The following is a 10,606-nucleotide window of genomic DNA, read 5'->3' as shown; positions in this document are numbered from 1 at the left end:
ATGAAAACCTTAACGCTTATAAAAAAAGTTAGCAAAGAGTATAATTTTCTATTTACTTTGCCTACAAATGTGTTTCTCCTAAAGTATCTAAAGTTCGGTCGCCGAGCAGATAGAATTTCGTACAATGACCCCAAGCTACTTATCCTTATCGCTCGCGCGTAATAATATAGCTGTGTGCGCTCGCACAGTCACTGCGCGCGCCCGTCGTACAGTTTCGACAGCACAATTTAAGCGAGAGTGATAAGAATAATCTTCGGGTCATTGTACGAAATTCTATCTGCTCGGCGACCGGACTTTACCCTCGATTTAACTTTCCAGAAGTCTCCACTGAAGACGTGAAGCAGACAGATATCTGGGGGTACTTCGAAAGCGATACTGCTACTACCGCCATCTGTTGCGTGTGTTGCGCAAGCGTGCCGAGCAAGAAGGGCGAGTTGCGTCGCCATCTAGTAGCGGAGCACCCGAAACTGGTCGGCGAGATCTTGACGCAGGTATTAAAAAACTTTTATTAATATTTTTCGAGTTTTTAGTGTATTACCTACCTACCTGCTAAATTTGAAGTTAGTAGATGTTATAATTTCTGAGATTTCGTGATGCGTGAGTCAGTCAGTCACCTTTTTTTATTTAATAGGACAACCAACAAGACCTAAACTAGAAGACAATCAATATTTACAACGTATTACAATATTTACGACCTTTAGCTTTATAATAACTGAAAAAATCGTGGGGCGCTTCATTATTAATAACTTTTTTTGTATTCCCATTGTCCCCACCGGCCAGAGGAGTGGGGACAATGGGAATTAAAAAATATTTTTTTTTTATTATTTTAATACACTCACAACAGTCACAAAACGTCGTTGTCTCCACTGGTGGGGACAATGGGAATAAACTGACCGGTAGTTATGGAAATCCCTGGGGGAGGTCTTTGTTCTGCTGTGGACGTCATTTATGTACGTCCCAAGATGTAATGAACGCGGTTCCCACTTGACTAAGGTTGCGGCACAGATAATATATTGCGGGAAGCGCTTGGATGCGGACAGCGTAGATCCGAGGGCCTAGTGTGAGTTTACATCAATGGCGCTCACTAGTCAAAAAATGACATTAAATGTATGACAGATTGTACAGCGCCCCTAGCGGGAAACGTTTAAAAAACTAAAATTTTCATACATTTTTAAACGCGCTCACACCCATCCCACCGGTCGTTGTGGAATTTCCTTGGGGGATGCCTTTTTCCAGCAGTGGACGTCTTTAGCTTGGAACAAGGGAAAACTTAGGCCAGGATTTGGCCATTTGGCTCAGGTAAAATAGAGAGGGCTTGCTCCTGCTGTGGCGATTAAATGTTTGATGATGATGATGGTGACATACTAACTTGTATTTAGATCTAGCGCTTAACTCGGTGCCTGGGGTATGATAGCGGCACGGGAGGGGTGACAATGATATTATGACGTGACAGATCTGATGTTTCGCTGACTTCTGTGGGCCGAGTGTGTTTAGTGAGCGCGTTTAAAAAAATTATGATTTTTTTTGTATCTGAACGTTTCCCGCTAGGGGCGCTGTACAATCCGTCATACATTTAATGTCATTTGAACTCACACTATGCCCTCTGTAGCCTCAGGCACAAACGTGCTAGACCTATAATCCTTAATTTTGTTCCCAGGACGAAGACAACAACGATGACGTGTATTCCGAAGTGATATACGTCGAAGAGAACCCAATGACAAANTGACATAAGATTTTTGCCTCACTCTTGACGAAGCGTTTGTAAAAGGTGTATGAAACTATCCATCTAGGTTTTATTAATCTAAGTATGGAAATATGAAAGCGCGCGCATTACACTGATTTGGTATCGGCCGATTCAGCAAACAATGTAGATAGAATCGGGCCCAACTATTGGCCAACTAACACCCGTATTCACAAACATTACTATGAGGTCTCACAGCGTGCGTGGACGCACAGGGTGACACACGAACCAAACACAGAGCTCTATTCAGCGCACATTTGCTGCTTCACTTAAACAAGCATCGTTTGTGAATACGGATGTAAAAGTCGGTGGTCTGCGCCTAGTTTAAGAGTCGCGTCTAAATTAAATTGTAAAATATTTTGTTTATTCCCATTTTCCCCACCGGCCGGAAGAGTGGGGACAACGGGAATTAAAAAACACTAAATTTTTATTAATAGATTTTATAAATTAAAATAACTTCTCCACACTCAATTAAGACCACTGGTGGAACTTATGAACGTCAAGATATAGTAAATAACAAAGGTAGCCCTTATGGGTCACTTTACATGTCTCCTTATCTTTTGACAGAGCATACAAATGAGCCCCGATTACGGTAATTTTAAACGTCTCCAATCCAGACTCGCTTCTTCGATTCTGCGATACGTTTGGTCAAAACAGCGCTGCAGCGTACGAACAGCGTGCGTCAGCTGTTTTGACCAATCGTATCGCAGAATCGATGAAGCGCGTCTGGATTGGAGACGTTAAAAATTACCGTAATCGGGGCTCTGATGTTTCGCTGACTTCTGTAGCCTCAGGCACTGACTGACTTAAGTGCTAGAGACTTATAATCCTTAATTTTGTTCCCAGGACGAAGACAACACCGATGACGTGTATTCCGAAGTGATATACGTCGAAGAGAACCCAATGACGAAGGAGCAGAAGGTCAAAGTGAAAAAAATCGATTTTGACAGCTACAAGCGCGCCAAAAAACGCAGAGTCAGCCAAGAAAAGCCTAAAAAAAGCATTGACGAAGAAGAAGTGGAGAGTTTTGGGTCTTACATCACTTGTTTAATGAAGCAACTGCCTCGAGACGTCTGCACCAACGTGCAAAGGGACATTATAAACTTAATAATGAACGCAAAAACTCGTAGCCAAAACAAAATCGATGTGCAGCAGAATTTAATCAAAGAAATCATGAAGGATATCAACTGCGATAAAAATAATAGCAGCTTTGAATCGAGCGAGCAGGAAGAAAAGACTGCTGATGCAAACGATGATTTGCTGGAAGACAAAGATGATGCTCAGAAAAGTGACGATAATGACAGTCATGATGACAATTAAATTGCCAGAAAAGCTTCAAACCATTCTGAAACGCCAATCGTTTAAAATTTTAATTAATAACCCAATATTTGTTGCTTTCTAATTGATTAAAGTTAGCAAAATACTTCATGAGTTCACATAAATCGTGGATCGCCTTGCGTTTTAAACTGAACGGAGGATTTTTTTTATAACTACTTAGGTATGTACTTTGTGATAGGTAAATTAAAATTTTACTAACTAATAAATTATAGTTGAGCATTAGGTAGCTTATTTAGGGCCTTTTAAATAAAACAAAGTTTCTGTAAGCAATAAAAGTTTTTATTTATAAAACTGAAAATTGCGTTTTTTATTTCATTTCGCCCGCGTGTTTCATCTGTCACAGAAAAACGTTATCGCGCGCGTCCCTGTTCAAAACCGGGATAAAAACTATCCTATGTCCTTTCCCGGGACTCAAACTATCTCTGCCAAATTTCATCAAAATCGGTTCAGTGGTTTAGGCGTGAAAGAGAGACAGACAGACAGACAGAGTTACTTTTGCATTTATAATATTAGTATAGATTTTAATTGGTGTTTCACAAAATATTGGCTTATTGCAACATAAGGTATAAGTGCGTGTTCGACTACCTATCAGAACATGAGTAATTCCTATATTGACTCATGTAACAGTACCTATCTATCTAGCTAGTACCTTCTATTAGTATAATAATATCCGTCTATTGACCGCACGATGATGAATAAAACATTGTCATTATTAAGTTTCATACAGGATGTCCCAGAATGAGTGAATTAAACTGCAATGGGAGGTAGCTAGACTTCTGACCTAACCCTACCTCTAAAATATTTTAGTTAATACTACCGGCCGCCCGCGACTTCGTACGCGTGGATCCCGTTTTACCCCCTTAAAGGTGGAGTTTCTTAGTGGATGCCTACGTCATAACATCTACCTGCATGTCAAATTTCAGCCCGATCCGTCCAGAGGTTTGGGCTGTGCGTTGATAGATCACTATGTCAGTCGGTCAGACAGTCAGTCAATTGTAGTTATTGTTTGGTCGGACTGTAAACATTTTTTAAAAATTATGACTAGACTTCTGAGTTCAGAGTGTAGTACAAACAGCAGAGCTGAGAGCACATTATATTTTCTTCTCATATTTTAGGGGTAGGTCAGAGGTCCAGCTACCTCCCACAGCAGTTTTATTCACCCAATCTAGGAAACACCCTGTATATGTGTTTGCCTTAGAAATCATTGTTATGATAATATGTACGAATGCATTTATAGGGCTAGCACATACGCTACGGGATCAATGCCCTTCGTCCGGGCGAACTAACACAATGAAACTAGTGTGCGAGGGGACTCTATTATTATGGGCAATAAACGCAATTGTCACAAATGAATCGTTATCGTAGACTTACACAGACATACAATAACAATGAACATTAGTAGGTATTGTTTCTAGAATTTTCTTAGTTATTAGTTAGGTAGGTACCTAATGGTTGAATAGGTAGGCCGTAGGATTTTGCGTAACTCGTTTTCCTGTAGGGTTAAAATAAAATTACTCTGGAATGTATAACTGTACCTAGTTACTTATCTATTCTTTACCCAACTGAGGCAAGTTTGACAAGAAGAATATCACGAGCTAAAAATACCACTCTTTCCATCTGTACTTAAAGGCAACCGTTAGAGTGCCTACTCTAACGGTTGCCTTTCGACGAAAAATCAACGGCGTGCGCCTGCACGCCGTTGATTTTTCGTCGGCCGATAGTTTAGTCGGGCAGTTGATCAGTATGGGCATGTATGGGAGTGCGCACACTACGCTGATTCGATTTGGCCGATTCCTCATACAAAATAAAATCGGACCCAAGTACCCAACTATCGGCCAACTAAAAATCAACGGTGTGCGCCTACTCTTACTGAATGATCTATCATTCAACGCTCGGCTCTAATGGATAATTCCCAGTTGCCCCCTCATGCATCATCCCTTCAAGGGGCAACTGGGAATTTAAACGTCCTAGTCTCCGATCAACTTAATGCTAATAAAAGTATTATAAGCATTCTCCGCCAGTCAACCTTTGGGTCTTGTAATTGTAGGTAATCAGTGCGATTTTGTGCAACACAATCCATGACCTGGTGGTAGCTACTTGAAGTCATCAGCATCTGATTAAATATCACTTCAAGTGTGACAACATAAAGCAAATATTATTATCAGCTCCAAAAACAATTGTTCAAACAAACTGTTTTTGATTTACTCGCGTATTCGCGTTATGTAAATACAGAAGATAACTTAATTGAGCGATTTAATTAACCTTTGCGGGGTTGCGATAAGTTTTAATAATAAATTAATTCAATAATCACGTTATGTAACTTAGAATGGGGTAGAGTAAGTAGTTACGATCTAAGGTAGTTACATTTACTTTCTATCGTTTTAGACTAATTTATTTTTCTGATTTTACCATTAAAAAACGTGCGAAGTTGAAATATGTAGCCTTACACGACATATCGTAAGCTTTCTGAAATGATTCGATATTCATGATTTTTTTTACCGTAAAAACGTTCTACAAATTATGTAGGTAATGGGAAAACAATGTTGATTCTCATAAGTTGAGGAGAGTGAGAAATTTTCATAAATAAATTATCATTTGCCCCCCAGTAGAGACGACCCTGGTGGGGGCAACTGGGAATAATAACCCTTCTCAAATTGTAGCTTATGTACCTACCAATGGAAACGGGGACGGGTATTCATAGTAACTTTGTAAATAGTAAAATCTAAAGGAGTTATATTATTTTGTGGTTAAAGAGTAGGGTATAGATAGAATCGGTTTTCGGACAGATCTCGTTGGCACCCTTTTTGGGTTGAGCCATTCTTGTATTCTTTTTTATTCCAATTACGCAATGCCATCAAGCGCCCCATAGACACAGAAAACAACCATAGTTCCGTTCGCAATCAAGCCAAGGCCATGACGCTGGCTTTTTGCAACCGGACCTGCGTAGAATCATGATTGGTCGGACGAGACACAATTTAAATTTGTAATTTTGCGATGGCAGTTGAGTGCTGGGTTTTTTGTTTGTAACTACAATGCTTGGTTGCTGTTTGTTTTATGTAGAATATTAATCAAATTATTTATTGAAAAGGGGAAAAACCCAAACAGTAGGTACTTTTGCAGGTCAAAGCATACATTATGCACTTTAAATATTTTTTTGGACTTTCTGGCAGGAAAATTAAGCAGTATTTTACAGTTGTGTATTTTAAGCTAATTTTCAATATGGATCCACCATTTAAACTTCACATGCATTATTTTTATCTTCAATATCATTGCAACCAAACTGGTACCACCATCAGCATTCATTCCTGCAACAAAAAAATGTTTAAATAAAATTATTTTAATGACTGTACTACTATAGAGGCGCAGTGTAAAATGTTCAAGGATATTTATTTAACTGTTATGTAGGAAAACTAATGTGAGTGACATTCAAGTTCCTACTTGTAAAATAATGTTAATTAGTTTAAACAACATCTCAATTGACAATAAGTGAATGGGTATTTTATTTTACAAATAGGCGTTTTTGTTTCATAGTAAGTGAGCCAGCCAATGTCTGACTTTGGACATTTTCCTTAACATTACTAGTCAGGTGACATTGAAATTTGATTAACTACGTCGCAATTCAATAGTTACCTACATCAAAAGTATTTCGCACTGTAATTTAAAATCAAGAAAACAAATTTTTAAGGTGACATTGCAAAACCTACCTTTTTTCAAAAAATAATTTGTATGGCGGAAAACAGGTAGGTACCTAATAACACGAAAATAAAATTGTAACATAATAATAATAATAAATACTTATCTTATCGCTATGAAGCGATCTATTCCAGACAACCTATGAACATAAATTCTCAAATAAAGAGCAATAATCCCATCCATAAAATGAACATAGCGCCATAAAAGAGTAAAAAAATCAGTCTTAATTTTGACTGTTCTCCTAAATTAAGGTAGCTACTGCTCTGGGCCAGTTAAAATGACATAAAAAGTTTGTACTGTGCTATAAACCCTTTCTTTATAACATTTCTCAACGCCACGGGGCCCAACCCAGATTTGTTGAACTTTCTAGCACAGTACTTATTGAAATACTCTTAAATACATAGTAACGACTCAAGCGGGCCACAAAAAAAGAATAGTAAGTAGGAATAGTAGTAAAACTCATAAAACTCATTTATTTTTGCAAATAGGCTTTTAAAAAGCACTTTTACACGTCCCAGTATTAACCCTACCACTGCTTCGGGACAATAAATGGGCCAGTGCTGAGAAGAAGCAGCGTAAGAAAACAAGTAATCGCGAAGGGACTTTGTGTTATTTGCAAAAAAGCTAGACTTTACTAGTTTGGGGTCTTTGGGGCTAACAAAATGGCGTCATGTGCTACAAAACAACGCATAAACTCAAATTAATCTCAGTCATACATTGTGACTTATGGTGGGTCTGAAATATAATAAAATTCAACCTATGAGAGACCTCAAATTATGCTTGAAAACGCGCCTCAGTCCAAGACTAGTTGAGGTAGAAAGATGTAAAGTTAAACCGAGTCTACAGGGTGTTAGGTAAATGGGTATATGAGCCGACACTAGCCCATGTTAACATGGTCATATAAATGGTATGGTGAAGTCAGAAAATTGATATCTTCATTTTAATTATTTAAATTTTCATACAAATCGGAATTTATAAAAATTATTTTGTATGAAAATTAAAAAAAATAAAATGATGATATCAAATTTCTGACTTCACCATACCATTTATATGACCATGTTAACATGGGCTAGTGTCGGCTCATATACCCATTTACCTAACACCCTGTATAGTAGAAAGGAAAGGAATTGTATCATGGTGTCTATTTTGACTATTGTTTATTTCTAGGGGATTCTTTCACAATATCTCGCTAGCTAGCTCGCACTTATTGCGTGTAATGTAAGCTATAAATTTCTGTATTTTATTGAAAGAGGCTGACAAAGGTGACAGAGTTTCTTCCGCCACTTCTTCTCAGCACCAGCCCATATGTTGTCCCGAAGTGGTGGTAGGGCAAGCTGTAATTTGGGACGCGTATAAGTGCCCTAGAAAGGGCCTATACTGAATAAACTATTAGAATTTATCACGCTCACCGTATCTGTTTCTACTATGCGCGCTGACCGACTTTAGTTCGTGACGTAGACGTTACGCAAGCTGGTTCGCTGTTTGCCTCTGGTAGAGCTAGAGGCTTCGTGATTTTGCCATGAGTGAGGTCGATGCTGACTTTACTAGCACTGGTGTTTACTCGAAAACGTGTAACGCGATACTCGAAAATTAACGCTCGTATTCACAAACGATGCTAGCTTAAGTGAAGCAGCAAATTGAACGCACAGGGTTGAATAGACCTCTGTGATTGGTTCATATGTCACCCTGTGCATCCACGCGCTCTGTGAGACCTCATAGTAATGTTTGTGAATGCGGGCGTAAGAAGCTAAGTAAATAAAATACTGACTGAATTTCTTGCGCTTCTTCTTCTCAACACTGGGACGTAAAAGTGCTTTTTAAAAGCCAACTTACAAATAAAATGAGATTCGTGAGTTTTTTTTTACAACAATAGGTAGTGAGTTTTTTTTTGTAGACGGAATACGGATTTCCATACGGTTTTTATTTATTTTATTCATCATGGTTCATTCAATTTCATTTTGTGAAAGGGGGGGAGACTGGGACATTTTTGTAAATTAATTCCCAGTTGCCCCCAGTAGGGTGACACTGGAGGGGACAACTGGGAATAACCCATGAATACCAGCGCATTATGTGTAGTAGGGTCAGGTGTCCAAAATTCAACATCTTACTTTACTACAGCCTTAGTTTTTACTGATAGAAGTCAAATTCTTTAACTACTTTATAGGTAACTAGCTTTCCGCCCGCGGCTTTGCCCGCGTGGAATTTTGTCTGTCACAGAAAAACTTTATCGCGCGCGTCCCTGTTTCAAAAACCGGGATAAAAACTATCCTATGTTCTTTCCCGGGACTCAAACTATCTCTATGCCAAATTTCATCAAAATCGGTTGCGAGGTTTAAGCGGGAAAGCGTAACAGACAGACAGACAGACAGAGTTACTTTCGCATTTATAATATATTATAATATTATAGTTGGGATTTAATGGGATTACTGAGGCGTCCACTATTTAAAATTAACATGTTGATATTTATTAGAAAAAAATAAATAAAACGCTTGGCCTGTTGCAAGGTTGCAACCACAAAAACAGCCTTGGCGTTAGTCAACTCCAGCTAAATCGTGTTCTCTGAACACGGAATAGTTTTTTTTTCGCGAAATAATAATAATGAGGGAAGTATGAATATACTTTTATTTTTTTTTATGCATAACAAGGCAGGTATTTGACCACAATCGCACCTGATGTTTAAGTGGGATGCAGTCTAGGATGGTACATATCTGCCCTGTAAGTGCCTATTCACTCTCGCCTTGAAGAGGCCCGGATTATAGTTTTCGGGAAACACAGCATAGCAGTTCGCATTATAAAAGAGTCATCGAAACGCTTAGTATATAGTTTAAAACAAACATACTGTTGTATCATATTATATGGCCCCTTGTTGCCACAACAAAAAATGACATTGGCTCATATTCCAAGAACTTTACACAAAGATTTTATACTGAAATGAACATTGCCAGAGTGCGATAAGAAGGTTACAGATGATAACCCGCTTATCAGAGCCGTTGCAACATAAAATAGGTTGGTGATAACGGTATACGGACTATTACTGCTATTACGGACGGGATGTTAGGTAAATAATGGTAGATATACAACCGGCCAACCCGTCTGGCCAGCGTGGGGAGTGTAGAACAAAAATCCTCCATTTTGCTTCTAGACAGAGGGTCATACTTGTGACATGTATGGTGAACCTACTATGTTAGCCATTTGAAAATTCTAATGTGAAGTTTGTGAGGATTGATGATCTTTCACGTAAGAACTAGGTACTGAACGGTTTTTAATAAAAGTACCTACAGTCTTAGATTAATAAAACCTAGATGGATAGTCTTCATACAAACGCTTCGTCAAGAGTGAGGCAAAAATCTTATGTCATTAGTGTCAATTTTGTTGGGGAGTGTAGACAGTGAAGGCGATTTTCCCGAAAGTAGGGAAATTTTTAATACGTTTTTAATTATTTTATAATTAACAAAAACAAAACGCATCATGTACTTACTTATTTATTGAATTCAAAGTACCTACCTAATAACAATAAGATAAATGGACATAAAAGTCTCGATTTCATAAAAAAGGAAGTGTAATTGTACGGCGAACAATTNCAACTGGGAATAACCCTTCTCAATAAATTGTAGCTTAAGTACCAATGGAAACGGGGACGGGTATTCATTGTAACTTTGTAGTTGTAAAAATATAGGACTCGTAATATTTTGTGGTTTAAGAGTAGGGCATAGAACCGGTTTTCGGACAGATCTCGTTGGCACCCTTTTGGTTGAGCCATATTCTTGAATTCTTTTTTATTCCAATTACGCAATGCCATCAAACGCCCCATAGACACAGAAAACAACCATAGTT

The 10,606-nt window shown here is 38.3% G+C and overlaps 1 protein-coding gene across 1 annotated transcript in view; it reads left to right on the top strand.

Moving 5' to 3' along the window:
- LOC114364680 (uncharacterized) overlaps positions 1 to 3,359 on the top strand; it is a 56,913-nt gene extending 53,554 nt beyond the window's left edge. Inside the window, exons 2-3 of the mRNA XM_028320916.1 lie at positions 319 to 491; positions 2,588 to 3,359. Coding sequence (XP_028176717.1) covers positions 319 to 491; positions 2,588 to 3,061 — 647 coding nt within the window. The 3' untranslated portion in view covers positions 3,062 to 3,359. The remainder of the gene's footprint in view (positions 1 to 318; positions 492 to 2,587) is intronic.
- Positions 3,360 to 10,606: the final 7,247 nt, after the last annotated feature.

This window comes from Ostrinia furnacalis, unplaced genomic scaffold, assembly GCF_004193835.3.
Source record: "Ostrinia furnacalis isolate ACB-3 unplaced genomic scaffold, ASM419383v2 OfSCF7462, whole genome shotgun sequence".
Classification (NCBI taxonomy): Eukaryota; Metazoa; Arthropoda; class Insecta; order Lepidoptera; family Crambidae; genus Ostrinia; species Ostrinia furnacalis.
This window is presented reverse-complemented; position numbering and strand designations above follow the sequence as displayed.